This window comes from Desmodus rotundus, chromosome 1 (genome assembly GCF_022682495.2).
Source record: "Desmodus rotundus isolate HL8 chromosome 1, HLdesRot8A.1, whole genome shotgun sequence".
Classification (NCBI taxonomy): domain Eukaryota; kingdom Metazoa; phylum Chordata; class Mammalia; order Chiroptera; family Phyllostomidae; genus Desmodus; species Desmodus rotundus.
In genome coordinates this window covers 17,638,872-17,666,375 of record NC_071387.1, presented here as the reverse complement: position 1 = coordinate 17,666,375, position 27,504 = coordinate 17,638,872, and the positions used below count along the sequence as shown (strand labels likewise).

General features: G+C 39.1%; 1 protein-coding gene across 1 annotated transcript in view; it reads right to left on the bottom strand.

The window, feature by feature from the left end:
• The window catches only part of FKBP15 (FKBP prolyl isomerase family member 15), a 50,190-nt gene that overhangs the window by 7,432 nt on the left and 15,254 nt on the right, over positions 1-27,504 (bottom strand). The window contains exons 7-22 of the mRNA XM_024562586.3: positions 25,268-25,417; positions 24,212-24,280; positions 22,546-22,692; positions 20,242-20,384; positions 19,711-19,768; positions 17,328-17,435; positions 15,356-15,458; positions 14,783-14,889; positions 12,987-13,101; positions 10,414-10,523; positions 10,009-10,116; positions 9,480-9,574; positions 8,545-8,647; positions 5,044-5,215; positions 3,293-3,429; positions 664-819 (exon numbers count right to left, since the gene is read on the bottom strand). Coding sequence (XP_024418354.2) covers positions 664-819; positions 3,293-3,429; positions 5,044-5,215; positions 8,545-8,647; positions 9,480-9,574; positions 10,009-10,116; positions 10,414-10,523; positions 12,987-13,101; positions 14,783-14,889; positions 15,356-15,458; positions 17,328-17,435; positions 19,711-19,768; positions 20,242-20,384; positions 22,546-22,692; positions 24,212-24,280; positions 25,268-25,417 — 1,881 coding nt within the window. The remainder of the gene's footprint in view (positions 1-663; positions 820-3,292; positions 3,430-5,043; positions 5,216-8,544; positions 8,648-9,479; positions 9,575-10,008; positions 10,117-10,413; positions 10,524-12,986; positions 13,102-14,782; positions 14,890-15,355; positions 15,459-17,327; positions 17,436-19,710; positions 19,769-20,241; positions 20,385-22,545; positions 22,693-24,211; positions 24,281-25,267; positions 25,418-27,504) is intronic.

Sequence of the window (27,504 nt, the reverse complement as noted above, 5' to 3'; positions counted from 1 at the left end):
AAGAAGGAAGATGTCATTAGTTGTAAGGACTCCAAAAGTCTCCAACCAGATAAAGGTGTGACTTATCTAGACAGGTTCCCAGAGGGCAGGGCCGTAATGTCATCATACTTTTCAGAGCCAGGCCCTAAACTTCATAGTCAGGAAAAACTTAATTTTGTCAAAATTCCCAGAAATGATCAAACTGAGGGTCCCAATTCACTCTGCTTCCCTGAGCGAACAAATAGGAATTCATGAACTTACAGGGAGAAAGGTCACTGTCAGACGGACTGGAGATCCAGCTGTGCCCTGCCACCAACCCTGCTTTCTCTGCCTGATCACATAAATCAATCCCCCCCACCTCCCTTTCTGGAGCAATAATGTGTCTGAAAGATATTTGGTGGCTGAGGACTTTAGCCTTACCATGTTTGGAATTTTTTATAAGGACTTCTTTTTTTCATGTTTTACTTATATAGTTAAATTTCCACTAAGCTTTAAAAATGGAAAGAAGATTATCCACTTGAATCCTGCCTCTTCTGAATGTACTTCGATTGTGTTCTCCTATCTTTCTCCAAAGTGAGAGCACTGACTGTAAGAAATGTCACCGCAAAGGTTAAAGAAGAAACTAGAAACTTTTGAGTCCTCCGTGCCTTCCTTTTGTTTCCCAAGTGCACAGTTTCTCGTTACCTGCTCTGCAGCGGCTTGGTCTGTGGACACCCGCGCCTTTTTCAAAAGCTGTCGAAGTTTGTCCAGTTCCTCCTGGTACGACTTGCGGATTTCATCTATCTCCTCCTCGGCCTGACAGCGCTCTTGAGCTGACTTCTTTTTCCTTTCTGAGAGGTTCTTAGGGACAAGAGAACCATCATCAGCTCTGGCTGTTTAACAGAGGATACACGGAGATGGTGGTGGTAGTGACTGACCTCACTGGGTCCTTTCTTCATTTCTGGAAACAACGCATTTTTTTAATGCATTGTTTTAGCTTAATTTTCCCTATATATGTAACATTCTTGTCTACTGGCTGAGAAAAATTGTGACAATGAGGAAAACAAGAAGAGTTTTAACTACAGTTCTATTAAGAGGTAGGGAACACCTTAACAGTGAAGTAGACCCTTTCACATTCTGCTGTTAGGAAAATAAATGGGTACACTCTATTTATTTTTATAGTATTTTAAAAAGATTTTTATTTATTTATTTATTTTTAGGCAGAGAGGGAGGGAGGAAGAGAAGGAGAGAAACATCAATGTGTGGTTGCCTCTTGCATTATCCCCACTGAGGACCTGGCCTGCAACCCAGGCATGTGCCCTGACTGGGAATTGAACCAGAGATCCTTTGGTTCGCAGCCGGCACTCAATCCACTGAGCCATACCAGCCAGGGCTGGGTATACTCTATTTAGATGGTAATTTGGCAGTGCCACAAAATAACGTTCAAAATATGCAAACCCAGAAATTACACAAATTATGATTTGTCTCAAGTAATAAATCATGTTCATAAAGACTGTTTTATAAGGATCTATAACAACGAAAAACTGAAAACAGCTAAAAAATCAGAATAAATTGGTTAAAAAAAAACCCTGATAAATTCATAGAAGAAACTAAAAATGTAGCCTAAGATTTATCCCCTAAAAGGCACTAGGCCAAAATGGCTTTACTAAAGAGTTTTAATGAAACCTCAGAAACAGTTTGTTCTTTCTATATTTAAACCATTCCAGAAAATAGAAAAAGACAGAAATGTTCCTACTTCATTCAATGGGGCTGAAATTACCCTGATATACCATAAATAAAGTTCAAAAACAGAAAATTAGAAATATATTTGTGACATCTATGACTCTATGACTGGCAAAGGATTAATACCTTTACTAATGCATTACAAATCAAACTAACATTACAATAGGAAATTACAATAGGAAAGAGGGCAAAAAACATTAAAAAGAGAATGCACAGAAGAAATACAAATTGGTATTAGACATATGAAAGCTTTATTACTAATAAAAATACATATTAAAATGAGAGCACATAACCCATCAGACTATAAAGATTAGAAAAACTGGTAAGTGCAGATTGGAAAAAGTATGGAAAATGGGCTTGTTTACTCAGTGCTGGAAGGATAAACCAACACACCCTGCTTTAGGGTAACCTGGCAATGTTTATTTTAAAAATAAAATAAATTTGAAAAATAAAATAAAATTTTTTTAGAATAAAAATTTATTTTAAAGATATGTAGCATTTCCTCTGACCCAGCAATTCTAATTCAAACAATTCACGTTATGGGAATGTTCAAATACATTTGTAAAAATAGTTATACAGTACAAGGATGTCCAATGCAACAATGCTTGAAACAGTGAAAAAATAGAAACATAAATATCCATCAATAGGTGAATACTTAAGTAAATTATGGTAGAGCCTCATAGTAGACCACTATGCTATAGTTAAAAAAGAATGAGGCAGTTCTCATTAGTACAATGTCCATGATATTGTGAAAAAGCATCAAAAACACCATTATTGTAAAGAAAATGGTATCAGTGTAGCTATGTGTATGTAAAAGTAAGTATGTATGTATGTTTTATACACACAGAAAAAAATCTGGAAGGATAATCACACATTATTTATACTTGTTACCTCTAATGCATGAGATTAGATGGGGTAAAAAAAAAAAATTTATTTTATTTTACACTGGGTTGGCCAAAAAGTTCATTATGTTTCTTTTGCAAAATAAAAGACACATTTTTAATCTTCACCAATCTGCTGCTACTGGCTTCTAGTGGATAGAGGCTGGAGTGCTGCTAAACATCTTCTAATGCATAAGACAGCCCCACGGCAAAGAATTATGTGGCCAAAATGTCAAAATGGCAGAGAATTATTTGACTGAGAAACTTCTCAAACCACTTTTGACAATTTGATCAGTCATAGCACCTTCTTCATACACTGCACAAATCTTTTTTTTGCATTTCAACTGCGCTTTTACCTTTCTTGAAATAATAAACCATAATACGCCAAAAATATTATGTATTTTCTTCCATCTTCAATATTAAAATAGCTGCACAAAAATTCACCAATTTAGATTAAGTTTTTAAATGCCCGCTGATATGACAGCTGTCAGAATACAATCTAACAAAATGGTTTTGAATGAAGTTAAAGACAACTAAGCACTACTAGAGCCATCGTATGGAAAAAGCATAACGGACTTTTTGGCCAACCCAATACATTTCTGTCTTATTTGTATACTATTATGATCTTCAAAAGGAAAATAAAAATGTATATTAAACAGCTAATCCTGGCCACTGGGGTTCTACAGAGAAACTTCAGGTATAAAACTTACCTTTTCCAGAGACTCCTTCTCAGCTCGAAGGTCAGTCAGCTCTTCCTCCAGGGCTGTCACCTTGAGTTCCAGTTGTCTCCGGTTTTGCTTTTCACTTTTGAACTTGGACTGTGCTTGCTCAGAGGTTTCTTGGAGCTCTGGGATAAAACAGCAGAGAGACTTAGCTGCAGAACCAGAGTGATGGCGGGCTATACAATATCCCAGAAGCTTCTTCAAAGCTGCATTCTGTGATCTCCTGATCCTACCACACAAGCAATGCTCAGCAATAGGTTCATCAAGCCATAAACTGACTCCCACTAACCCATATTTATCTTTGTATGTATATGTCACTTTCCACACACACAATGGAAAAGTTCCAAGCAGTCAGAGACCACCTTCGAAATACCTCACTCCCACAATTCCAAGTCAGTCACCATTGCAGCACATTGGACACAGCTCATTGGTATTGGTCCAGCCCTTTCTCACTACCTGGGTAAGACATTCTCAAGTTTCTTGGTAGCTGGGACATTCTACCAAGAGTTGCTTTCAAAACATCCCTTCTCAAATAAAGCTACTGGGAATATCCCTTAAAAATGTAATGCATCAACAGCTATTTTGTTTGGAAAACTTCTGAGACCCTATGGCACCCCTACGGTAGTTGTCATGGGGCACCACAAAAACAGAAGAGAAGATACCTGTATGACATTCAGATCTAAGCCTATCTCTCATACACACCCAGGCTACGTTCTAAAAGAAAAGAGATTTATCTTTAAGAGATCACCACACCAAATGACATCAGTGCTTTTTAGCTTTCTATTGGGCAGTGAACCTGGCTTATTCCCAACTCTGCGGCTGCTCCAGCCACACCCACTGGTCCCGTCAGCGCCCTCCACGTTTGGTGCTATACACTGAGGTAGATGAATCAACACGCTGGGCTTTCCAATCTATTCAAGTCACCCTGGCTTGAGCACCACCTTCGCGCCAGGTCCTAAATTAACACTAATTTGGAGGAAAGAACTTTACAAAGATGAGCAAGACACTACACTTACCCCCCAGGGACTTACATTCTAGAGGGGAAAACATACATACAAATAGTGCTGATAAAAGCAACATGTGAGAATGGTCGTAATAGTGTTTGAGAGAAAGAAATTTAAAGATCAAATGTAGGAAAAAAGCAAGGAAAGTTTCTGAAAGAGGCAGATTTTGGAAAGAAATGGAGACAAATACTGGTGATGGTGGGCACACCAGTCCAGAAAACAGCATGGATGAAAAGCAGGACAACAGCTACAGATGTGCTGAAGAGCAGCAGCAGGCTGGCTGGTGTGCCCACAGCCAGGGTGGACTGGGCGACAGAGTGGGACACAAGCCAAGCTGAAGGAGCCCTGAGTGCTGGCTGAAGCACTGCAATCCATTCTCTCCAAGAGCAGCGACCAGTACAGGAAGCGCCTCTTTCATAAGCTTCCACTGTGTCACGAGCGAGAGGAACTCTAATGCCCAGGCCTACAAGTCCAACCGTAAATACCGAAGATACTGAAGGCAACACTTGCTCAAACAAAGAGGAACTATGGCCACTGCTCAACTCTAAATGAAGAGTCAGTTCTTTTGTTGTCCTCTGTATCCAACTATCATGTAGGTTTATACTAGCCCACCTTAATGTTTGGCTCAGCCTTCACAAACTTCATGAGCATTTGCCATACTTATTGAGAGGAAAGAAAGAGTTTAATTCCTGAAGTTTAAATGGTCAAAGTCCCACCTCTCCACAAAGGACATACCTGAGAGTTCGGCCTGCAGTTTGGTGAGCTGGCCCCTGAGGAGGTCTGTCTCCTTCAAGCTCTCTGTCAGCTGCATCTGCAGCTCTGTTTCCTTCTTTTGGTGAGCAGTCATTTTCAGCTGCAGGTGAGAGACCTGTGCAGTGGCTGCTGCTAACTCTTCTGTCACCTTGGCCTGAATAGTAACAAGGGATGATGTCACTTTAAACACAAGTGTTTTGTCTCTATGTGATGACCTGACCTCACATACTCTATGCTGACTGAGCTAAGAGAGCTAAGCCCACCTTCAACCTGTATTGGGCCAAAGTCAAGCGTCCAAAATGTACAAAGTCTCTCACTCAGGAACTCCATTGCGGAAATATGTCCTTAGGAAACACCATGCAAAATCACAAAACCTTTGCTATAAGGTTGTTTGACGCAGCATTGTGTGTGTGTGTGTGTGTGTGTGTGTATACACACATAAATATGTATACACGTATATATAAATACAAATATATAGAGAGAGCTGCAAAATAATAAAACAAAGTGCTAAAAATGGGCTTAAGTAAATTATGATACAGTTATCATGTAGGCAACTATTAAGAATGGTGATGTCAAGAATATTAGTGGCATAGGATACAGTTACAACCTATTGGTAAATGTTACCAATATTTTGCATGAGAAATGGTATTCCTGCCATTTTCTAAGTTTTCTACAATAAATGTATTTTTTTTAATAAAAAAGAATATTTTAATGTTTAAAGGGAACATCTACTACTTCTCTGCTGCACTACTAGCAGTACTATAAAGTAAAGGCCAGTCTCATGAGAGCTACTGCTCTGGGAGTTCTTAAAAAGCAGAGCGGGTAGGAGAAGGGAATGCTTCCTTAGGGTGGTGAACACACAATGTCTAATACGGATAATGTATTATTGAGTTGTACATCTGAAACCTGTAAAGTTTCATTAACCAAAGTCACCCAAAAAAATTCTATGAAAAAGTAAAAATAAACAAAATAAAATGCTACCTGAAATAACAGAATAAGAAAAAAGAAATTAAAAAAGAGGGGGGAATGCTTCAACTTTTTTGACTTCTCAACACATGTTAAATGGTGCTCTGTACTAGCCAAACAGAAGCAAAATATTTTCAAGTAACACCTGGTGAAACCAAAATGACTACCCTGGAAAACCCTCTAATTATATGTTATGCATGAATGGCGATAAGGAAAACGATGATTAAAAGAATGTCAATAAAAAGGAATGGTAAACAAATGACAAATACCACATTAATTTCACCTGAACTGATTCCTATAAAAATCAGGAGAAGTCAGGTAACAGGAAAGGCAGTAAGTGGTTGCTCCTCTGGTGACTAGGCTGGATTTTGGGGCAGCCGCGCATTTATGGGGTTGAACCATCTCTCCTGTACTATTATATTGCCACCACCATTACTGCTCTTATACCATTGTACTTTACTCGCATGTTTACAGCTGTCTACTTTCTTACTATCACTTGTCTTCCTTATGGCAGTTTTAAACTTATTTACTTAAACAATGCTCAGAGAGCCCTGCATCTCTCTGTGGCTTGCAAGCTCACTAATACCAGACTGAGGACCACTTGCACAAGCCCCACTGCAGCTACGACCACTGGAGGAGGGGCTGTGGGACCAGTGATCACTCTCTCACCAAAGGACACACAGAGCAAAGGTCATGCAAAAGCTCTTTTTATCTCTGGGCCATACACAGAAAGGCCTATTAGGATATAAAAAATATCCTTGGGTGAGGAGGAGGAGGAGGGAAGAGGAGGAAAAGGAGGAAGAAGAGCAGCACGAGGAGGAGAAGGAGGAAGAAGAAGGAAAGGAAAAGAAAGGAAAGGGAGAAAATTAAAGCAGAGGAAGGAGAAAGAGTAGAGTGGGGAGTTGTGAAGTGACTCCAGCACTGTTTAATGACACCAATGACATAGGCTGCTGAACTGACCTAGACATTAGGAGTCAGCCACACAACCAAGGCATGGTGAAAAGTAGCAATGGGAAAGAATAAGGAGTGGACGGGGCTGTGCAGGGCAAGGCACTGCTTATCGGAGGACATGGGGTCAAAGATGTTATTTGCCTAGCAACTATGCCTAAGAGAACACGAAAACTAAAAGCATGAGACATATTGTATTTTGCCAGGCAGAATGCTCTCCCATGTATAATGAGCACCCATGTCTTTGGCCCAAACTTTCAAGAAAAAAACCTTTCGTTTCAATTCTTTAATTCAATTTTTTATTTATTTATACTTAGAGACAAAACTCAGTTTTGTATTCCAGGGTATTATTTTGCTTATGGATATCATTATTGCTTTCTAGAGTTACATTTTTAATGCATAAGCATAAATAAAAGAATAAAAACTTTTATATAGATATGGAATTAGTACTATCCATGTATAATACACATCCTTATTTTTCCTTCAGAAATTTGGCCAAAAAAGTGCACATTATATACGGCAAAATACATTAAAAAATCATTATCGTTACCAGAATATGAGGAAGTAAGCAAACTCCACAAGTTATAAAGTGAATTCCATGTTTTTTAAAAAAATTCAAATATAAAATATAAACTATTTCTTAAACCTCCGAGAAAACAGCAGAAGGGCTGAGATCTCCCAGCTAAGGAGTGGTAGCCCAAACAAGAAGGCATCTATTCCAGGCAAACAGTGTCACTGGAGCCAGGAAAGAGAAGGGCTTCAAAATCAGTGGATCCCAACCCAAGGCCCACTGGGGTCTTCATTATCGCTACTCCACAGCAGGTTGCAATTCCTAATACTGAACTGCCTGACATCACACAGCAGTGTTGTAAAATGCTCTGGGAGACACAGATGGAGGAGCAAACTAAACAATCCTAAATTTCACTAAAAACATTTGTTACAGGGCATAACAGGAATTTTCTATTATTTTTGTCAACAGAATAAATTTAGGTTGTAATAAGCTATATAACTCTTTTTTTAAACAAGAATTTTAATTATACTGTGAAAAGAAAGGCAGACTGCCATGTGCAGTGCCTCATGTGGATGCTTCTGCAGTCTTGGAAGCTTGCTACTCTACGTGCTCTTACAGATGGACCTTGAGAGCTTGTTTGGAGGTTCTAGCAGGGGAGTGCAGCTACTCATGTATCTTTGACTGAAGGCCAGTCCTCTCTCTCCTCTAGCAGGGAAGGTCATCCTCTTTGAGTGTGCAGCTTCAGGAGGGACGCACATGGATCAGTGAGGGAGGAAGGGGACACCCGCCTAGCCAGCCAGGTCGCCCTCACATCCTAAGCTGTATAATTCTTACCTTAAATTATTAAGATCAGTGATTATTTCTGAGTCAATTTATTGTAAAGCATATTATATAATAGGTATCTGGATGATGGATAGATTAATATATCTATTCAAAGTTTTCTTGTTCTTGTCCCAACGATGGCAAAAATTCTACTGAAAAGCAGACCTGTAAGTACGTACATAGGACCACTCCTCAGCTCTACATATCCTGGGCTTTTCTCTCCCCAGTTACTTTACCTTCTCTTGCTCAGCATGCAATACTCTTGCCTGTGTGTTTTCTGTAGCTGTTTGAAGTGAGTTGTTCCTCTTCTCCATCATCAGGTTACTCTGCTCAACATACCTATGAAATAAATAGGGAAAAAGAAAACATCTGTCAAGCACCAAATGTATTCCAGGTGTAACCCAATGTGCACTCAATCCTCACAGCATTGCTCTACACCTTCATGAAAACAACCTGAAGGCATTTTGTTTCCCTTAGAGCTGGAGTAACCAAGTTTGGAGGCGGGAACCTTGGCCAGAGGTGAACTGCTTTGAAGAAGCATAAGGAAGAAGAGAGAAATTGGAAGGGTGTGTGGTGAGAGGGGATGAGAAGGCGAGACTGGAGTAAGAAGGCTGCAAGGAGGGAAGAAAAGAAAGCCACTCCCTGCCCCCCTTCCACTAGAGAGAAAAGAGACACTGGAGAAGAGAAACATGAAGAATGATTTTTCAAAGTGAAATGCTATATGCTAGACATGTACTCCGATTCACCCCCCACCCAAATCGTCAAAAGGATCTAGAAAAATTACAAAATGCTTCGGTTTCGCATATTAATCCGTGAAGTTCTGGTTGATTAAATAGAGTCAGCCTACACAGGACAGAAAAGAGTTGATACCAGTGTTCTAAGTATTAACACTACTTTTACAGACAAGGAAACTAGGGCCAGTAGGAATAAACAAAATGCTCAAAGCCAGGTAACAAATAAAGAAGAGCAGAGCTGGGAATCAGACACAGGCCAACTGAAGTCTTTCTACTGAAATGCCTCTCAGAAAATAAGCAATAGTTTACATGACAGGCAGGAAACAGAGATAGAAGAAATACAGATAAACTGCCCTAAACAAACATTTATTTAACTTGGGCATTTACAAATTAGACCCTTTTGTCCATCCTCGCTAGTGTCCCGTATCTATTATTACCTCTGATTTCGTTCAATTAGTTCACTAATCTTGTCATTCTGTTCTTCTATCCGACTGCTCTTTTCAAGGATCTCCTGCTTCAATCTTTCATTCTCCTAAATTCAAAATGTGTGATGTATAACTTAAGTTTTTAAGAGAAAAGTACCAGATAAAAGGGAATCAACTTGGACAGTGACATTGTTATGTATTTTGAGACAAAAAACTAGAACTTATGTCCATATAGATATAATAATTAAAACATACCAATTTATACCTTACCACTATGCCCAACAGATTAAACACATAAATGATTATAAAATGAAGCAAATTTCTGAAATATGGTCCAAAAGAAATGTTTCCTCCTGAATACATAGTGATAAGTCACTCGGACTGAAGTAAGCCATAATGGACTTTCCAGAATTTCCCAACTCAGTGTAGCATTTATCACACGCTCTCCATTTCCGGAGTGGAGGTTTAAAGGGCAGTGCATCTTGGGAGAGGGCAGAGGCAAGACCTCCAGGCTGAGTGTTCTGTTCCCAATCACTCTCACCTGAATAATTCGCTGGATGTTGCTCATGATCATCTTCGTTTCCATTGTAACCGACACGCCAGGAATGAGCAGGGAATTGCCAGCACTATGCTTCTGTAACTCTTCAACCTACCAAAGGAGAGCCAGAAAGACTTCTGTCAGAAATTTTTAATAGGGAAATAGAATGTACCCAACACAGAAGCACTTTCTTGATTGTGCTAATGAGTTTCTGAGACAATCTCTAGTGGAAGCTAGAGTTTTCTTCTAAATGGATCCCAAAACAGTAACTACCTTCTAGGGAAATAACTACTAACTACTACGAATACAGGAAACCAAGGAAGAGTTTACTTACAACCCTGGCTGCTCCCTATTTGTACCCCCTGCTTGTACCCACTTTCAACACAGACCCTAACTTGACTCAGTCACCTTAGTCATGAGATGATCCATTTTATCAGCCACTTTGCTGACTGCCATTCGGATTTCAGTGTTATGCTGTCGGGCTTCAGTCATGAGAAATGAAGCCATGTCACCAGATCCTAAACAGAAATAAGTCAAAAAGAAAGTTACGAAACTGGAGCAGAGAACACTATGTGAGGAAAAGCCAACAGCTCTCTCAACAGAGGAAAGAAGGAAGTGAACGTTTCCAAATACTAGGAAATGTACTTTTGCTTCAGCTACTTCTTCCTTTTCCCCCACACAGGTCCTTTGCCAGGCCAGTGTGAGTATTGGGGGCATCCCCCCAATACTGGTACACCAGCCCAGGATTCTCCTGGCCTCCCTCACCTGGCATGTTTTAATATGCAGTTTACAAAACGGGTATTTTCTGGAATATCCTGTTTGTGATGACAACTGTAACGCAGGAGCTCCAAACAGGGCAGCTGCTTAAGTGTTCATGATATTCCGGAAAAAAAAAAAAACCCAGAAGACTAGCAGATATGGACATGCCACTTATTACTCATATCACAGGGGAGTGCACAGCGGGCAGAGGGCTGGTATGAGAGACAGACCGCACCTCCTCCAGCTGAGGCTCATTATAAGGGGTCACAGACAAAGGAGGCACATGTCCTACATGTGACTCTAAACTACATTACCTCACTGTGTACATGCAGGAAGAAAAAGTCAAGAAACAATCACAGGACAAGAAGCCGCTCCCAAAAGGAGATAAGGAGGGAGTTCAATCCATTCCCCAAATAATACACATTCCTTCTGGCCTATGGCCCCCAGGTCAGCCCTCCTCATGGGTGGTAGGAGAGCCACGTCAGCATCGACCCCACAAGCACATAGAAGCAAAAGGGCTCCAAAGCTAAGCTATGCTCCTGCAAAATGCATTGGGGGATACAGTCTGGTCCAAGGGCACAAGTATGCCCACTGTGGTCTGCCATAGCAATAGGAGCTCAGATTGCTTCTCCATTCATCCAACCGTGTGCCAGGCACTATACCAGGCACCAGGGATACAGCAATGAATAAAACATGGCTCCTGCCCTTTGATGAGTTCACAGTCTGGTGAGAAGAGACTCACATGGAAACAGATCATTACCATAGTGTTTTAAGTGCAAAAAATGGACCATATACAAGGTACAAAAGGAGCATAGAGAAAAGCAAGATTAACTCCTTGGTGACACATATACACAACTGCGTCTCTGGGAGGAGAAGAGGGAGTGATGGTAACCATCAGGGAAGGCTTTACAGAGGAGATGACAGATTTCATCGTTTCCTAGAAAGAGCAGGGGCAGGGCTTCCTGACAAAGGTTGGATCTGGAAAACCCATTGTAGGATATACTTGCTTCTTCCTAACACTATCCTAATAACAAAGGTGATTATTATGTAAAAGACAAGCTGTAGGCCCTGACCAGTGTGGCTCAGTTGGTTGGAGCGCCATCCCATAAACCAAAAGGTCGCGGTTCAGTTCCTGGTCAGGGCACATGCCTAGGTTGCAGGTTCGGTCCTTGGTTGCGGCATGTGCGAGAGGCAATGGATCAATGTTTCTCTCTCACATCGATGTTTCTCTCCTTCCATTCCCCTCTCTCTAAAATCAACAAACATGTTGAGTGAGAATTAAAAATTTTTTAAAAAGCTGCAGAACAAGAAGGTAGGACACCATCGCAGCTGTTTAATTTCATTTTGTTTTGTTCTATACACAGGACAACCACACTTGTATATGCACACAAGGGATCTGAAAAGTTATCCAAGTAACTGTTAATAACAGTTTCCTATGGTCAGGGGATTTTAATGATGGAGGACAGTGCTTTTCTCTTTACACCCTTTTGTGTTGTTTGACTTTTTAATGAAAGTATATTACTTTCATAATTTAAAAATTTTAACAAATCAGCTTTCATTTGAGATATTGAACATCTATACACAGTCATCTTGCTTTCTCTCGATTTCCTCCAATGTTTTACTATTTTCTATAACCTTCACAGAGCCACTCTGGCAGAGAAATTAAAAAGGGCTGGTGGGAGAAAATGCAAGAAACAAAAGCCAGGAAAGTGAGATAAGGGTTTTTTGGAAGGATGATGAAAATGTTCTAAAACTGGGTTGTGGTGATGGTTGCACAACTCTCTACACTTACTTAAAAAATAACTGAATTATACACTTCAAGTGAATGAACTGTAAGGCATGTAAATGATATCTTAAGAAAGCTATTTACAAAAAGATAAGGCCCTGACTGGTGTGGTTCAATGGGTCGGGCCTTGTCCCGCAAACCAGAAGGCAGGTTGTCAGTTTGATTCCCAGTCAGAGCACATGCTTGGGTTTTAGGCCAGCTCCCCAGTTGGGGGTGTGTGAGAGGCAAGCAACTGATGTTTCTCTTGCACATTAACGTTTCTCTCCTTCTCTTTCTCCCTCCCTGCCCCTCACTCTAAATATAAATAAATAAAATCTTTGAAAAAAGATAAGAAGGAAAAGGCAGAGATCTAACTGAAGTACACATGAAACAGGGATGGGAGGAAGGAGAGCACAGCAAGAGCAGAAGACGAGAAACTTAAGGGATCACTCCCTACCTTGAAAATGGGGAGCGTGAGAGAGCGGTGCCGGGTACAAGGGCCGAACGGGCTGCAGCTGCGAGGTGACGGTCGACGCCTGGGGATAAGCGTAGGCTGACATACCTGCGTAGGGCTGAGAAAAATGCCAAGTTACACTCAGTTTATAAAACATTTGTGATTTTCTTTTTTGCTTAATTTATCTTTGATGAAATAAAGTAGACAAACTGGAAGGAGACTCAAACTTATTGAAGCTGGAGATGGATGAGATTAAGGTTTGGTATCAAGTAAGAACCGCAGCAGGAAAGTTAGCTTTGTAATCCGGTCACTGAAGTCCTACCCGGTAGTGGGGGTAGGGTATCTCTGGTCACTGCCCAGTCCTCTGGAGACCTAATTTAATTAAGTAGGAATTCATTCCCCAGACATGGGGCCTACTTATGGTCTAAGAAATGTTAAAACTAAGACAACTCTGCTAACTTTCCATTGAGGTAAAAGAACAGGTGTGCACTGAGATGCCAAACCAAATCCACCACCAACTTCCAAAGGAAGACCTCCCTGCTAGATTCTAACGCTTATCTATGTAACCAAGAACTCTCACTTCCCTCTGAGCCTCAGTCATGTCAACTATAAAATGAAAACAGTAACACCACTTCTTAGGATTGTTGCATGAACTAAATGAAGTGACACATATGTAAAGCTCTTAACAGCTGGTAAGTTAAGTGCCTGGCAGACAGTAAATGCTCAATAAACAGTAGCTGTCACTTTAATGATGACGGTTATTCTTCCTTGAAGTAAAGAAATGCAGCTATGCAGCTCATTTCCAGGGACAGATATAACCACCCATTAGAAACACATTTAAAAACATTTTAGGCTATAGGATGGTAATTCTCCAACAGGGAGTGAAGAGAGGGCAAGTGGGACTTCTTTTAATACTGATACAACCCACCCTAATGGAACAGAGCCTGCCCATCATCACCCCTATTCTTCCATTAAGGATCACCAAGGAAGTGAGGCCATTACCACTGGGAGTATGTCTTATCCATCAAATGTATAAGAACCAGAATAAAATGTCCACAATCCTGGCAAACAGTCAGCAGAGGTAGACAGGCTGCTGCCACTGCCTTCTGTAAAAGCTGAAAAAGCTGAGTGCTGGCCTGTGAACCAAAAGGTCATCGGTTCAATTCTCAGTCAGCGCACATGCCTGGGTTGTAGACCAGGTCCCCAGTTGGGGGCGTGTGAGAGGTAACTGATCTATGTATCTCTTGCATATCAATGTTTCTCTCCCTCTCTTCCTCTCTCTCTTCCCCTCTCTCTAAAAATAAATAAATACAATCTTTTAAAAAAAATGAAAAAACCCACTTTAAGGGATCACTTTTGGAGGACAGACACCAGAGTCCAGCTGTATTTTTTCTATGTAGCCTCCACCCTTACCCTACAACCACTGTGCTGAGTAAAGTGCAGAATCTTAGCCTCTCAGCTATCTGAGAGACAAGAGCACAGAAGGTGTAAATTTATACCCCTCAACTAGATATGTGTGAAAAGGAAAAGAAACAGATGTGGAGTGGGCCTTGATTGTGTGCCAGGCTTTGTACTAGTGCTTTGTTTGTTATTGGATTTAACCTTTACAACAACCTGTAAGGCACGTAATCCTCTGACTGGTTTAGGGATAAAAAGTGGTGGTTCAGGAAGGGGAAAAACTATAATCTCTGGCTGTAGGGAGCTGCTACTACACAAATTGTGCAGGAAGAAGAAAAGAGAATGACTAGAACGGTAATAAATTATAGCTTATAAATGATATGGTTTTAAAATGTTGTTACCTGAAAGGACTGGGAATTTCCAGATACAGCTGAGTGGGAATCAAGAGATGCAACTTGCATTAAGGCAGCAGAGGGTGCTTGGAGCCCAGTAACAGACGGCTGAGGTGCTAAGATAAAGCAAGAAGTTTTCACTGTTACCCACCCTTGCTTGTATGAGTCCAGAGTAGCACCTTATATACCATCAGGCTACAGACTTGACCACAATCTTCACCTAATCTCCTAAAACTAACTCTACCAGAGTCTCAGCAATGGGCCAGAAGAACAAAAGTGGGTGTTCTCGGGAAAGTGTGACCCAGAAGGACAACCCCATCAGCTGACAGGAAGTGCAGAATTACTAGAGGGAGATATCTCATTAGCTAAGTGCAGATCTGCAAAACTGACAATGGGCACAGCAAGCAGACCAAAGACATCTCCAGGTCTGAAAATGCCCTATCCAGGGACAAACTGACGAGTTTTACACCCTAGTCCAGTTTTCAGTACTAAAATGATACAGCCTAACAATTTAAGGAATAGTGATGGTAACTTTGGTGCTGACCCAATTCAAGGCCACAGAGCCCTGGAGAGTTTCCTTACCGTGTGTGGTCACCTGTGGTAGCCCTGGCTGGGCTGGCTGAAGAGAGGGCTGGATAGGTGGATTCGGCACGGGCTGCCCAGCTCCTCGCAGAGAGTTCACTTCCTGAAACAGGCACCAGCCTTTCGGTTATTATGTATGAGTCCCTAACTGAACACTAAGGCTGACTGTCCACCGAAACCTATTTATAACACAGGGTTCCTAGGCAAAAAGGAGGAAGGAAAAGCAAGCAGGACGGCAAGAGTTCACGGCGCAGGTTGTTGGGAGGAAGCCCTCTATTACGTAATAGCATAAGATCCCTTCTCCTTGTAAATCATCTCAAATAATTAAATATAATCTCCTCAAATATTCTAAGTTGTTCAAGTTTTATTATCTGAAGCAACTAAAGTGACTGCTCTCCAGAACATATGTATCAGTAACCCAAAAAGCAGTGACCGTTAAGACTGACCTCGTCTGTCCCCACAGAGGTGGGGTCTCTTGCAAGGAAACCCAGGGAGTAATCCAGCCTCTTCATTTCTGCCAAATAATCTCCCTACACCTCAAAGTACTCAATGGAAAGCAGACAAGAGTAGGATTCACTGCACTTCTTTACCATAATGTTTTGGGATAATACATTTTTAGTGTTTTTCCCCCAGTCTTTCTTTTCATAAAAACCAAAGCAAGGTTGTTCCCTACTGTAACTCTGAAGAAAGTCATCTTATAAACATCTTCCTTCTGCACAGGAGGGGAAGAAAAACCTGAGGCACAGTACACAGTGACTGTGACCCGCTGTGCTGCGGTCAAGGGCTGAAGGCTCAGACGTTCTTTCACGGTGACACCTCGTGTCCCTGACATTGTCAGACATGTATTATGCATTTCTGGAGAAGCACCCCACTTTTACGTCCCCATAGCTCTAAACTAACCTAAATGTTTAACAACACAGTGAATGGAATTATGATAAATCAGTATCATGGAGCACTGGGTTGCCTCTAAAGGTAATAATGCTTTGCTTTATTATATCTTATTTATGTTATTAACATAAATGTTCATGATATGACATCAAGTTTAAAAGTCAGATTACACAGCAGTATATATAGAAGATTGCCCTGTTTATCAAATATATTTCTTCTTTCAATAATTTAAATTATTCTACAAAGAATTAAGTAGCACTTAAAATTTTTAATAGAGAATATGACCTTATCCAAATTTCATTTCCAGAGACCAGATAAAAATCAATCCTATAACAAAAGGCCATAGAAATCTCATCTTCCTTTAAATGTTAAATCTACTTAAGAGCTTTTCCAAAAAGAGATAAAGTTGTGAAAAATAAAGGTATTTTGAAAAATTTCTTCTTAGAAGTATGACCTTTGCTGTTTTACATCAAAGTGAAAGAATCCAAAAACTCAATCTCTATTAAGCATTTCAATTGAAAAAGGGTGGTTTCATTTAACAAGGTACTAACCAACCAGAAAAGAATTAAGTTAGAATTATTACTTCATGTTACACAACAATTTTAAGATGGACTAAAATTTTAGATATAAATATGAAATAATAAATATTTCTTAAAAAAAAAATCACGCCACACACAATGACTAAAGACACAACAGTGTGGTCTTTAGTAACAGGTAACATCAGTGGGAAGACCAACATTTTCCAAGAAGACCTAAACATTCAATCAACAAATACAAGTTGAACATCTTTTATGATTTGAGCATCATACTACCTGAAGAGTGATTTTTACTGGCAATAGAGTTTCTAGTAGAAGGCTAAATTACCTACTTAAAACTGCCCAGTTCCTGTGGTGGATGTAGGAAATTGCTTCCATTTCTCAGGAGAATTGCTATACATGTATCAATACCAACCTGCATCATTTTGAATATAAACCCTTTAAATAATGATTCTGGGTTAGAGGCAGCAAAAGTAATAATTTCAACAAAAGGAACAAAAGATAGCAACTTCTGCACCAGACATCCTAATGCAGGCAGGGGAACATACTTCCATTTCTGAATCACTGGACTCCAGCTGGGGTGGGAGGATGGGCAGCATGGCCTGGCCCATTTTAGCCATCCGAGAGATCAACTTGGCCTTGACTGTATCAGGATTCTAGAAAGACAGGAAAGTCATAAAAACCACCATAATCAAGGTTCCTTATCATCGGTTAACTCTATGTCTGTGGCTCTTGTATCACATCCAACTAGTCCCCCTGCCGTACCTATTTGAAACCATTTCTTCTAGAACATGAGAGCATTTTCTGGCCTAGAAACATGCACGGGTCATACATGGTAACAACAGTAAAAACAATTCCCTGTATGTCTGGATTGGACAGAGTGGTTTCATATGTATTACTTCATTTCACTTAAGTCTCCCCACCACGCATCATCATTCTCATTTTACAGATGAAAACCTGAAGTACAGATTAAAGGAATAAGTAAGGCATTTTAGATGATAATACTTTCTCAAAAGCCTGGAAGCAATTCAGTAGACAGAAAGTCAGAAGAGATTTGGGGAGGGAAGGAAACAGCAGCTCTTTGTTCTAAATTCAGCTTCCTTTAACTCAGACCTGGCACTGACTACACACTACACACTAGTGCAGTCACACCGACTTCACACTAGCCCCTGTGCTAGAAGCATCTGTACCCATTAACTGGTTCAAAGCACAGCCTTCAGAGTGGAGAGCACATACCTCTGAAGGTGCTCAAGATGATCTACTGAGCACAGAAATGACCACAACCTCTATTTTAAAATTATTTTATAGCTACAGCAACAAGACGGTAAATCTGTTTACAGGGATTGACACTACTTTATTATATAATTTGTAAACACACATAGACTGGGAGTATGTACTCATTTTTTCTTAACTGACAGAGATGCATAATCAAAAAGTTGGATCCATCAAGGGAGGACCCCACACAATAAAACAGTATGATCTAGAGACAAAATATGAGCGAGGAAACTTTGTATACACTAATACGAAAAGATACTGTTATATATATTGTAATATGTAAAAAGCAAGGTGGAGAGAAATTAAATATACATTCCCATTTGATTGTATCTGCATAAAGAAACACTGAAAGAACATATAAAAAACTAATAAAAGTTGTTGCCAAAGTGGGGGTGAGACGGAATGAGGTAGATGGGGGCAGGCGTGGGAGTGAGTCTTCTCAATGTATATCTTGTTATTGTTTTGCTAACTGTACCATATGAATGTAATTACCTATTCAAAACAAAAAATAAAAACTTCAATGTAAAAAAAGAAGATGGTTAATATTATGTTATGTGAATTTTGCCTCAATTTTTAAAAACGTAAAAAAAGAAAAGAAAATGGTCACTACACTAGTGTACCACAAGTCACTGAGACTTAGAAATAGGTGACAAAGTAGCCGTGTCTAGAGAGCACCATAGATTAAATACTGGGCAATTTTTTGGTGACTGTTCAAAAATCTGAAATCATAACTTTTTCAATTTTTTTTCTGACTTTTTGGCTTAACCATCTAGGTTTAGGAGATCACTGCACAACTCAGATAAATTATTTGCTTGATAATCCTTTCTTTGGGCTGAGTATAAACAAGTAAACTAGGAATGGAGAGAAACTGCTCATCGATTTCATGCCACACAATTATCCTGTTTCCCCATGTGGGGGTGAGGGCCACAGGGCTCTAGAACTTGAAGCACTTCAGTCATCACCTCATCCACAGGTAGCAAACTCCCATGCCGTCATGAACCAGGCAGGACAGCAGCAGACTACAGTGTACATCCTCCTAAAGACATTCAAATCCAAGTTCTACTACAACAGCATGCTGTCTTATCTTGTATTTGGGGAGACACAGAGGCCCAATGTCCTTTTGAAAGTCAACTAGCTGGTACGTTAGTGCAAGATTCCTCTAAGAAGATGAAAGTATGAAGATATGTAGTATAACTACAATAATATGTGGTGATTACAATAATAATAAGCTAATGTTATCAGCTTTTACATTTTGCCTGACACAGTACTAAAAACTCCATAGGCATTATTTCATTTAAACCTCATAAATCTCCTGAGGGATTACTGAAAACATACCATAAGCAGGCTCTGAGCTCAGGGTTTCACAAACATATCCCTAGTCCTTATAAGAACCTTATACCGGGCTATGAGAGTCATTTCCATTTTAACAAGAAGCTGAAGATCAAAGAAGTTTCTCAAGACCACATGACTACAAGAATAGAGATTTGAATCCAGGTCTGTCTATGCAGAAGCCCAGGCAAATTCACACTGATTCCCAAGTAATGTGAATAAAGTAATCATCAATTTCTAGCTAAATCTACAGTTCTCAGAAGTTTTTAGAAATCTCTACCCTCCACATGGAAACTGGGAGTGAGGGAATCAGATCCACATACTCACTGTATTTACTGTGAGCTGCTCACTGAGGGAGTTAGATTTGGCACGAAGAGCCGGCTCCCTGAAAGCAAGTAGAACATATCCTGAGATGAAAACAAAATCCATAATCACAAGTCCAGATTATACTGGGTGAACAAACTGTTTTTCAGGATGTTTGCCAATTTAATAGTAAAACAGAACTTTAACTCTTGAGTTTGCTTAATCTCTGAAAGCTGGTGAAGATGAACAATTTTCCATCCAAATGCTAATTATTTATATTTTTTCCCTTGGGTATATATTTTGTGACTGTGTCTTTTGCCCAATTTCATTCCAGGATTTGACAAGCATTCTTACGTATCTGAGTCAGTGCTTTAACAGACTATGAATATTAACCCTTTGTCAGAAAAATCTGATGCGTGTGTTTTTCCCATTTTCCTCATCCCATTTTTAACATTTGGAAATGTTTTAGTTTGCAACCATCCCCCTATTTCTGAACCCCTCTCAGAATAATTTTTATGGACAATAATAGGGCTCAATACAGCTCTGGCATCTTACCCTGCCTTTAAAAGCGCCGACGTGGGCGGTGACACAAGAGGATCAGCAGGTAGGCCGTCAGCACCAGGTGCGGGAGAAGGGGCCGCAGAGTCCCGGGAACTCACACTGTGCCCGTCAGAGCCGGAATCCCTGGCAAACTTCACCTAGGGAAAGAACGCACAGGTGGAACAGGTCACCAAAAAGGCTGTCTTCCCCCTCCATCCTCCTTGCATTTTACTTATTCCTCATTACACAAGTCATTATCTGTTCATTGTGGCAAATGAGAAAATGTAGGTAAGTGAAAAAAAAGGTAAGAATCACCTGCAATCCAACCACTAAGCAATAACATTGTAGAATTTTGGATGTAGTATTTCACATTTATTTTATGTGTGTTTTTACAAAAATGGGGACACAATGTTTTGCAATCCGCTTTGCTCACTCACTGATAGATACATTAACATATTTCCATGTTACTAAATTAATGATCTACAACATCACATTTAACTACCAAAGAGTATGTCTAACTTCAAAGGACATGCCCTTAACTACGACTATTACCAAAAAAAAAAAAAAAAAAAATCTCCAAAGAATTCTGGAACAGAAGTCATAAATATCAGTGCTATTACAAAATAAATTTCACCAATTCCTACCCGTTGTACATTCAGGTTATTTCTAATTCTATCACAAACAATACTTCCATGAATAGCTTTGTATCTATATCTTTGCGTATATCCTTAAATATTTCCAAAGCAGAACTCCCCAGAAGTTAAACTGTGGGATAAAAGGTACGCTCGTTTTTAAGACTTCTGATATATACCATTAAATTTCCACACCCGCAAGGGTAAACTACGTTATACTGTACAAGTAGCATGTAAGTCCGCCTCAACACTCCTGTCACTCCTGTCACTCCTGGGCATAAGCGTTCTCCATCAGTCTTGTCAATTTAATAAGCATTTCCATTTGTAATTATTCAATTACTGGTAAAAAATAATTTTTTCCTATGTTTCCAAATGCCATTCTTAATGGATACAAATTAGTCTGTTATCTATTACCAGCCATGACGCCCTCAGACTCAAAGGAAAATTGAGAGGTTGTAACAGCCATAGAGAAGGCAGCTGGAAGCATGTCAGTGCAAGAGGCTGAAATGGCCCCGCAGAGATAACAGCGTCCAGTTAGGAAAGAGTCCTTAAGAAGAAAGGCTCATCCTTTCTCGTAGTAGGAATAACGGCCACAATAAAGATGACCATAATATTTATTTTATTTGTTGTATTTTATAGTTTATGATTACAGACATTATAACATTTGGACCTAACAATCACAGTATAAAGCGACAAGGGTCTTTTTTTCCCCTTAGAGTGTAGCTTCAATTTAATTAACTACAATTCATTATAAATTTCATTATAAAAATTAAATTCATGACAAAAATTTTAAATGGTACAAAGGGATAGAATGTAAAACAGTTTCTGAACTTCATTGCCATTCTCCAGAGAAAAATCATTTTAAAAGCATTCCTTTTAAGGTCCTAGAAATTCTTTATGGATATATGAGCATACATATGACTATACAGATACACATGTATATACACACACACAGAGATGTATACATAAACATACAGGATGGACAAAAACAGGCTTACAGATGTTCGTATGGAAAAAGATATACAGATTATAACTATTAAAATAGCTTCACTAACTCTGTTTTGTGTACTCGCAAGTGTAAACCTTTTACCCACCCTTATATATAAACATGTATGTATATACGTATGCTATGTAAATATACATATGTATATGTGTGTGTACATACACACACAGACCATACTATCCATACTGTTTTGCAACTTTCTTCTTTCCATTATCAATAGATTTTGAATATTCTTTAAGAGTTACATAAAAGTGTACTCTATGAAAAAACCATAGGCAGTCTCTTAATAATGGGCACTTTGTTGTTTCCAGTTTTTAGTGTTATAAACAATGTAGCAGAGGGAGGAAGTTATATATCTATTTTTATATATCTATCAATAAATAGATATCTTTACATACTTGTGAGAATAAATTGATAGGATAAATTTGTAGCCATGGAATTACTAAGTCAAAAAGTATGCACATTGGGTAGGAATCACTATTTTAAGGACAAAATAAAAAGGTTAGTGTAGAGAAATGATTTGCTCAGTCAATGACCTCTCCTAGACTCTAAATAGAGAGCCAGTAAGGATATAAACCTTGGTATTAAAAAAAGTCTTCAGAATCTGGTTTTCAAACATATTGACTCGTTTTCCTTAACTAGCAAAGAGGACTCATCAACACAGCACAGCACAATTTTACTCACCCGCCTAATCTCCACCTCAAACACCAGGATTGAATCCGTTGATTGTGTCCATCCTATCACCCCTTCAGCGCCAGCAGCACAGGCTGGAGGGATGATAAGCAACCGCTTCCCTCCTTTTCTCATGCCTAGCATTCCATCCTCCCAGCCCTTTAGAAATCAGAGAAGGGGAAAAGCTCATCAGACACAAACCTCCTCAAAAGAAAAAATGAAGTACAGGACCGTCAGGTTTCACTCATCCACACTTTCAGGTCTGGAGCTCTGGAAAGAGCTCAAGTTTAACTAGTCCCCCTCCTCCCCATGGGTTAAAAGAATATCTAGAATGCTGCTTCTAATTTACTCGTAAAAGCCAGGATATCTGGAGATGGATGAAATATACTTATTTCAGACGATGAAACAAACTGGGAGGAATAGCAGAATGGCATTAAAAAAGAAAGAAAAGCTATCATTTATTAAACACATTTTTTCCAAGTACTCTGGCAAGTGCCTTAATGTTGTTTATTATGTTGTTTAAGCCTCAAAATAACCTCTTAAGTTGGCATTTTACAGATGAGAAAAATGAAGCTTAGGGAGGTTAAATAGTTCAAGATCAAATAAAGAGAGAACCTTCAAAGCAGCAAAAGAAAAGCAGAGAGTTACCTATAAAGGAATTCCCATAAGACTACCAGCTGATTTCTCAAAAGAAAACTGCGGCAAGAAGGGAGTGGCAAGAAGTATTCAAAGTGATGAAAAGCAAAGACCTCCAACCAAGATTATTCTACCCAACAAAGCTGTCATTTAGAATTGAAGGGCAGATAAAGTGCTTCCCAGATAAGGTAAAACTAAAGGAGTTCATCATCACCAAGCCCTTATTATGAAATGTTAAAGGGACTTAAGAAAAAGAAGATCAAAACTATGAACACTAACATGACAACAAACTCAAAACTATCAACTGAAATCTAAAAAACAAGAGCAAACTAAGCAAACAACTAGAACAGGAAGAGAATCATAGATAGGGAGATCATTTGGAAGGGTATTAGCAGGGAGAAGGAAGGAGGAGAATGGGTACAGAGATTAAGAAGCATAATTGGTAGGTACAAAATAGACAGGGGGAAGTTAGGGACAATTCTAATAGCATTATCAATAAAATACACTTTAAAAAAGTATAAAATACAAAAAATAAAAAAATAAAAGTTATGTAAATTGCTCTGGGGACATTATTAAGTAAAATAAAGTTACTTGAAGACAAGCACTGGAATGCTGTGACAGATAACCGAGATGGCTACGAAGGGACTACTGGGCGGCAGTATTCACAGTGTGGACATGCTGGAGCCGGGGTGACGCATCTCCACGCGCAAGACTTCATCATGCTTCTCGGAATGGCAAGCAACTTAAAACATATGAATTGTTTATTATGGAATTTTCCATCTAATATTTTCAGACTGCAGTTAACCATGGGAAACTGAAACCATGGAGAGCAAACCCGCGGATAAAGGGGGACTACTATATATTGTCTCATAGGTAAAAGTCTTCCAAATGCAGACAATGTAACACATTTTTCTCCTCTTACTTTTGAACAAGCCTTTCCAGACTCTCAGAAGAAACCCAGGTTAGAAATATCACAAAATTTAATCTAAATTAAGCCTATTGCAACTGATAAAACCATGTAATAACACAGTTCAGCCTTTACCTTGATGACTTTTCCTGACCCTAATTTCAGGCGAAGCAGCTTATCTTTGTTAGCAGTGGAATCAAAAACCTGCAATTTTGATGGGGAGAAAAGGCATACAACTGTAATTGAATAACAATAAAAATTAAAAAAATAAAATAAAATAAAAAATTTATTTTGCAAAAAAAAAAATCCCTGCAATTTGATCAAAGTAAATGATAAATGAGATCAACTTCAAAAAATATATATATTAATAATCATTATAATATGCAACTTACTACATCCTAGCATAGTATTTCTGGAATAGGGAATGTCAAATATACAGGGAAAATAGTTTTAAGAGAGCTGAAAAGACAGGATCATATCATGTCTAAAGGGTGTTATCACACACAGTATCTCTGAAGTATTTATTTTCTAGTTTTAGAGAAAAAGTAACTTCATCTATTAAGAGCATTCTTCATCTATAAAGAACTTTCAAATAAATTATCTCATTTATTGCTAACACCAATCCTGCCACTAACCACTAGCCTCCATCCACTAATGTGGGGAAAAAAATTAAGAGTTTAAATGACTTGACAAAATTAAAGTTAGGATAAAACTGGGACTGAATCTACTTTTTTCGACTAACAGTCTTAAGTTCTTTCTATCAAACCACACTGCTTTTGAGGGCTCAATAATATTGGAAGACAGAAAGCTCACCCTACTCATAGTACCTAGTATAAGAAAAACTGAAACAACTGGAAGGTCTAAAAGAAGTTTTAAGACCTACTCCCATATGAATATATTCAAGTTTAAAACTGGTAGAGAAGGACAGACACACAAGTGAACAATTACCAAAAAAAAAATACTTGGGAAATTGGTTCCCATTTTCTCTAAGTAGCGTCATAGTGGCACCCAGCAGATTTTATACATTAACATTTCATGACTATGCCCCAAAAGCAACAGTAGGGATTAAAGCAGGGCTCCTAAAAGATTCCTATTTGCCAGCAGCAGTAATTCACAGTGATACTACCTTACATCTGAATAACCCTCATGCTGTGTAAATGACAAAGGAACTCGCAGGGTACATTCTCTTACCTGGCCCAGTGCATGATTCTGAAGGAGCCAGCTGGTATAGGCCACTTCCAAAGAATCTCCAACTTCCACAGCAGGACCCTCTGTTACAATGAGGTCCTGTGAGAGCACTGCATCCAGGGAAGAGGTGCTGTTGCACTTGGCAATGCACACCTGTGAGACAAAATCGAAGCAGTGTAAACTTAATTTAAGCTCAGTTAAGTATGCACTCCATTTTTGCTAATGCTCTTTTCCAAACAGTGGCGTCCACTAACAAAATAGATTACATGTTTAGAAGTAAACCATTCCAAAGTCAGTAATCTTGCCAGGAATTAAAGTGTCTAAGAGTATGGCTTTGAAGTCACACTGTTTGAGTACACATCTGGGTTTATTAACTGGCACTTACTAACATGTGGACTTGGCCAAATAACTTAACTCTGTGAACCTTATTTCAGAGGTTTTTATGTAAAATGGAGATAAAACTTTGCAATCTCTCCTAATATAGACAGAAAGACTAAACTAAATCAAGTGGAGTACTAGGCACGGTGCCTGGAAAATAACAGTCAGCACACCTAAATGGTAGCTATCATTACCACACTGATTTACTGCTGCAGTGTTCGGAAACCTAGGCAAGACAGAGAGCTTCTTAAAAAAACATACAGAAAGCATTTTTAAAGGCAATGTAACCACGCAGAAACTTCATTTCTTTAATATGAACTATCCTTTCTTTCCTTTTGATTCACACTGGCCTCATCCAGCACCCTGACTCACCTGCCTCCTTGTCCCTTGTACATCCACTTAATCATTGATCCCTCAAGACAATGAGGTTCTGGTCAGCATTAAACAGTCTTAGGAACAAAGCCTCCGGTCTATTGACTACAAACCGGGTTTCAATCAAACTAAAGATAGTATCTAGCCCTCAGTTTTGTTTCAGCTCCAGACCCAGAGAAGCACTGAAGGCAGAGAAGTGGCGTCATGGCTGACAGGAGGATCAGATGCACTGATCAACTACCTCCTGCCCTAACACTGACCAATCAGTAGGGACACAACCCTAACTCCCTCAGTCCCCAATATAACCCACCTCGTAGGAGTCATCAGTCATCGGGAAGCCAGGTCTTTGAGCACTGGCCCTCCTGCGACTCTGGGCTTGGCACCACTTTCTCAACTAACAAACCTTTACTTTCTTTGCTGCAAACTCTTATTTATGTGTTACTGAGCTTTGATGTGTGTGGGCAAATGAGCACCTTTAGTCTGGTAACAAGAACAAACTAGGGGGAAAAAGGCCCTTTACAAAACAGTGTTGAATTCCCATAATTTATATCGGCACTACCTACAGTTTTAGCCATATTATCTTAGCACAGATCTTAGACACAGAAGGCAGGAACATCATTATGAATAATTATTCTATAGTTGTTTTTTTTTATGGCACAGCATTTCAGTTAACATTTTAACATAGTATACATTAGAAAGCTGCTAATCACTTTCTTTTAAAAAGTTTCGTTACTACACTCAAATAAATGCCAACTAAACCAATGAGATGTCATTTTTTACCAAGCAAATAAGACTAAAAAAAAAAACCAAGACAATTCCAAACGTGGGTGCAGGTACAGTGAGAGAGAAGACAGGAATGTAAGGCGGCACCACCTGTCTGCAAAGCAGCGTGCCAGAGTGTACAGACAATCTAAAGTACCTGAACCCTCTGACACAATCTTTCACTTCTTAAGAAAATAATCAGGGGGAAAAAAAGACTTAAATGCTCACTACAGTATCATTTATTTCAAAGACTGAAAACAATCTAAATGCCTAAAAGCAAGGAAATGCCTAAATAAACTAAGGAACATTCATATTATTAAGTTTTCAAAATGTTTCCAAGTAATTTTTCATGAGGTAGAAAAAGATATATCATACATTATTAAGTAAAACAAGCAAGATATAGAACTCTTAAAGGAATGGATCTACAAAAAAAAAAAAAAAAACGTTAATAGTGGTTATTTAGGGTGGTAGGATTATGAGTGATTTTTTAAAAATGTTTTCCCAAACTTTTTACACTGATCACGTAGTAACCCTTAATCAATTCCTTTAAACACTTTTTAAAAGATAGTTATACCCATTCCTTAAGGTAATTTATGAAGTAGAAATGTTTTAAAGAACTAAGTTTATATTTAGCCTTTTTTCCCTTAAAGTCTCATTTTCAAGCACTTTGAATTAAGTATTCCTATTATTCCCCTGAAATACAATAAGCTCAAGTGACAAATTCAGTG